The 4,706-nt window shown below is 60.8% G+C and overlaps 1 protein-coding gene across 1 annotated transcript; it reads left to right on the plus strand.

The window, feature by feature from the left end:
• The first annotated feature begins 577 nt into the window (after positions 1-577).
• Positions 578-4,095, plus strand: KLHL30 (kelch like family member 30). The gene is made up of 7 exons (XM_008930185.3): positions 578-1,460; positions 1,542-1,710; positions 1,903-1,989; positions 2,211-2,366; positions 2,461-2,649; positions 3,201-3,346; positions 3,665-4,095. Exons 1-7 carry the CDS (start codon positions 687-689, stop codon positions 3,914-3,916), a joined length of 1,773 nt encoding a protein of 590 aa, XP_008928433.1. The 5' UTR covers positions 578-686; the 3' UTR covers positions 3,917-4,095.
• Positions 4,096-4,706: the final 611 nt, after the last annotated feature.

A 4,706-nucleotide genomic window follows, 5' to 3' on the forward strand; every position in this document is an offset into this window, starting at 1 on the left:
GTTTGCGGCCGTCGCGGAGTGAGATAACGGCCTATATTTACACCGGCACCGGCACTCCCGGCCGGGGGAGCGAGGAGGGGCATCGCGGGGACCCCCGCCTCCAGACAGGGCGGAGGGGGCTGCTGTGGGAGCGGTACCGCCAGGCACGGTGCCCAGCCGACCCCCGCACGAGGGGGAGGCTTTGCTAAAGGCAGCAGCGGCGACGGGGATGGGCGGTGGCGACGGCTCTGCCCGTGCGGTGCCTTTAAGAGCAGGGAGCGGTGTCCAGGTGCTGCCTAAAAATAGCATGTGGCCCCCTGTCCCGGCTAATCCCGTGTCGCGAGGCGTGTCCCTGCCCAGCGCCGGGACGGTGACCACTTCCCTCCCGCGGGCCGGCCGGGGCTGTGGAGCGCTGGTGAGAGCGGGAGCGACTGCGCCGGGGGGACCTCAACCCCGCCACAAATCACCCCCAAAAGGCCGGTCGCAGGGCAGCTGCGGCGTGGGGAGGAGAAACCATGGCCTGGGAGTGGGGGCCCTGCGGGGAGCACTTCTGCCACCACTGCTGATCGTGACTCGGGCGCTGGGAAAGCGAGGGGGGTGCCGGGGCAGGGGGAAAGGGAGACACTATCGCCTTTTCCTGGCAGGGAAACCCTCGCCTCGCTCTGCTCGGGTGCTGCCTGCCTGGCCCCGCGGCCATCCTCAGCACCATGGTGAGGAATGTGGACGACTTTGACTTCTGCCTGCCTTCACACGCCCAGGGCGTGCTGGAGGGGCTGCAGCAGCTGCGCACCAACCCTAAACTGGCCGATGTGACACTGGTGGTGGGTGGGCAGGAGTTCCCTTGCCACCGTGGCGTCCTGGCCCTCTGCAGCCATTACTTCTATGCCATGTTCTCTGGAGACTTTGCCGAGAGCATCGCGGCGCGGGTGGAGCTGAAGGAGGTAGATCCCAGTGCACTGGAGATGCTGCTCAACTTCGCCTACACGGGGAAGGTCACCATCAACCAGGGCAACGTGGAAGGGCTGATGCGGACCTCCAGCCAGCTCCACTTCCCTGCTATCCAGAAGGTCTGCAGCCGCTACCTCCGGCAGCAGATGGACGCCACCAACTGCCTAGGTATCTGTGAGTTCGCTGAGAGCCACGGCTGCCCTGAGGTCTCCTCCAAGGCTTGGTCTTTCTTGCAGGAGAACTTTGAAGCTGTCTCTCTGCAGGAGGAGTTCCTCCAGCTCTCCAAGGAGAGGTTGGCCACCTACCTCTCCAATGACCAGCTGCAGGTGCAGGAGGAATGTAGCCTGGTCGAGGCTGTGCTACGCTGGGTACGCCACGACCCAGGGCCCCGAGCTCAGTTCCTGCCCGAGCTGCTGGAGCTGACCCACCTGGTCTCGCTGCCTGACCAGTACCTGCAGAACCTGCTTGCCACTGAGCCCCTTGTGCGTGACTCAGATGCCATCAAGGCCCTCGTCGCTCGATCCTGCACCATGGTGGGTATCCCCTGCCCCCAAATCCCACTTCCTGAGCCTGGAGGGAGGAGCCTGACTGTTCTGCTCTGGCCTCTACATCAGGGGCAGAGCAACAGTGGTGCCCCGAAGAACGCCCCAACCCCACCACAGAAGCTGGAGGAGGTGCTGGTGGTGGTTGGCGGCCGCGTGCTGGAGGATGGTGAAGATGAGGGGAGGGAGCTGGAGATGCCAGCTGCCTCCAGGAACTTTGCCTTCTACAACCCCAAAAGTAGTAAGTGCCCACCTCCCCCTTCACTCTCCCCCATGTTAATTAACCCTCTGTCTACCCCAAAACCACCTCTTGCCAAACTAGTGTCAGTTTGGAGGGGCATTGGTTGAGGTGGGGGATGGGGTTGAAACTGGGGTGGCTTAAGAAGTGCCACTGCTGGCTGGGAGGTCATTGCTTGATTCTGCTGGGTTTCAGAGCGATGGATGGCTCTGCCCGACTTCCCTGATTACAACAAATGGGGCTTTTCCCTGGTGACTCTGAACAACGATGTGTATGTCACAGGTAGGTTCTAGGGCTGCTGGTGCAGGGTGGGCATCTTCAAGAAACAGGGATGGATGGTAGAGGACAAACATGAGCACGAGGCACTAGCATGAGGCCCGAGGCTCCTCTCTGAGCAAAGTCCTCTTCTTACTCCCTGCTTTGGCAAATCTGGATGCTGGCAAGAGATGCCCAGGGACAGCTGCACTCAGAGACAGTGGCCCATCTGACTCGTTTCTCCCCAGGCGGCTCCCGGGGGTCCCAGAATGATACGTGGTCAACGACCCAGGCATGGTGCTTCTGCCCCAGGGACGGCCTCTGGAAGCCCATCGCTTCCATGCTGAGAGCCCGGACAAACCACACCAGTGCTGTCCTCAACGGTGAGATCTACGTCATTGGGGGTAAGGCTGCAAAGACCCTGTGGGTGCTGCTAGGGTGGGGGTTCCTGGGTGCCCCAGAGCAGCGGGGTGGCTGCAGCGTCCCGTCACCCTGCAGGGACGACGGTGGACGTGGTGGAGGTGGAGCGCTATGACCCCTACAACAAGAGCTGGTGTGCCATCAGCCCAGCCCTCAAGTACGTGAGCAATTTTGCAGCCGCCAGCTGCTCGGGCAAGCTCTACCTGGTGGGCTCCTGTGCCGTCAAGTACAATGCGCTCACCCTGCAGTGCTACAACCCTGTCCAAGGTGAGAGTGGACCCTGCCACCACAACCCACCAGCACTGGCCTGGGGAGAGTGGTGAGGGGGGGGTCACCCCAGGCAGTTGACCCCCTGTGCTTTCAGGCATGGTCCTGTGGGATGCGGGTGGGTGCTAACAGGGTACAGGGAACACGGCTCCAGCAGGAGCACGGCTGCTGGCAGCACGGACCTGAGTCGCAGACATCTGACACAGCCTGGACCCGAGCTTTAGTGGAGGGGGATCTCTGGGGCATAGGGGTGGGGGAGGCTGCCTGCCTTAGGAAGAGACTAACCCCCTGTGACAGTGCCACCTCCTTGGGTAGCCTCTCCCCCATCCCACAGCACCACTACAAACCATGTCCCCATTCCCTCTATTTTTTATGCAAGACCCTCGCCTGGGGTCTTGGGGACTGTGGGTGCAGGTCTGCCTGGCTACTCTGCCTCCTCCCTTTCAAATTCCCCCTGAAATAGCCATGGGCTCAGCGATGCTTTTTTCAGTCACTGGCAGCTGCATTGAGAGCCAAGGGTGGGACGTGCTGCTAATGCCTGCTCCTTGCAGATTTGTGGAGTGTGATCACATCCCCCTTCATCCCCAAGTACCTCTCGGCCCCACGCTGTGCCACCCTGCGCGGGCTCATCTACCTTATTGGGGACAACACCAAGAAGGTCTACGTGTACAACCCGGAGGCCAACATCTGGCAGAAGGTTGTGGGATGTGGGGTCAGGCAAAATCACCCTCCCAGGGAGGTGGGGAAGGTGTTCTCACCTGCTCCCCCTGGGTGCCAGCACCCCTTTCTCCCTCCTGCCCACTCATCCCTTGGCTCTGTTAACTCCTGCAGAGCTGAGGATGCCCCAGTCCTTCTTCCCCTGCTCCCCCATCCCTCCTGCACTAGGCACCAGGGACCCCAAAATTCACAGAGAGGATGGGGCAGGGAGACACATATGGTGGATAGATGTGCTCTGCAGTGGGAGTGGGAGATCACCAAGGAGTCCCTGCACATCTCACCCTTCCTCTCAACACAGGTGCAGCTCCTGCATGTGCTCCATGAGAACGGTGGGATGGTGGCACTGGGCGACCGTCTCTTTGTCACTGGTGGCCACTGGAAGGGCATGGATGGGGACTACCGGGTAGAAATGGAGGTGTATGACTGCACCAAGGACCTCTGGACACGGGAGGGCTCCCTGCCCTGCCTCTGGCTCTTCCACAGCTCCTCCTCCATCTTCATGGACACCTCCAAGTGGACAGAGGCTTTCCAGAGTGACCATGGGTGGTAGGAGAGCCCATCACCCTATGCAGCCGCGCTCCCCTCTCGCGTCTCCCTGCGGCCTGTTCAGCGCCGTGAGGGGGGATGGAAAGCCCTCTGCCAGGCTGGCTGGGGCAGCAGGAGTGTGTTTCCCCACCACTGCAGGGAAAAGGCTTTTCCTTATAAACATGCTTTAGCTAATGCTCTCTTCTTTTGGCTTGTGGTTTGTTTTTTTGGTTGGTCGATTTTTTTTTCTTAACTGCCTTTTCCCCCTCCAAAACTCTAAAGCTTTTTACATGGCCTCCCAAAGTGTGGTCCATCCCATCTAAGTCAGATGTGGCTGCTCGGGGGTCACGGCCTCTTTCCCCATTCCACTGACATCCAGCATGGAAAAACCCAAGTGGGACCAGAGGAATCTCTTGCCCAACACCCAAAGCTCTCCAGCCCCTCTCTGGCTTAGATTTAAGTGTCAGACTCACCCCAGTGCCCTGTGGCATAGAATGACAGGAGGTAAGCCACATTTGGGATGCTTTGTGTCCTCAGGTGGCCGAGCGGCCTGTGGCAGGGTGCATAATCCTGGTTTCTCTCCTGTGAGACACAGCATGCGCTCCAGGGACGCGATCTGCGCTCATGGCGAAGCAGTCGGCACCCGGGCGCCTCCCTGCTCCTGGTGCGGTGACTGCTGCCCCAGCCCCGTCCGTGCTGGCACCGGTGGTAGAGGGATGGGCGAGCACAGAGCGACGCTTCCCTGTCGGCCGGGCCTACAGCCAGCACGGCTGGACGGCATAGCTGTCCCGCCTTCGGTTGTTCGCTATTTTAGA

This window comes from Manacus vitellinus, unplaced genomic scaffold (genome assembly GCF_001715985.3).
Source record: "Manacus vitellinus isolate BGI_N305 unplaced genomic scaffold, ASM171598v3 scaffold_60_pilon, whole genome shotgun sequence".
NCBI lineage: Eukaryota > Metazoa > Chordata > Aves > Passeriformes > Pipridae > Manacus > Manacus vitellinus.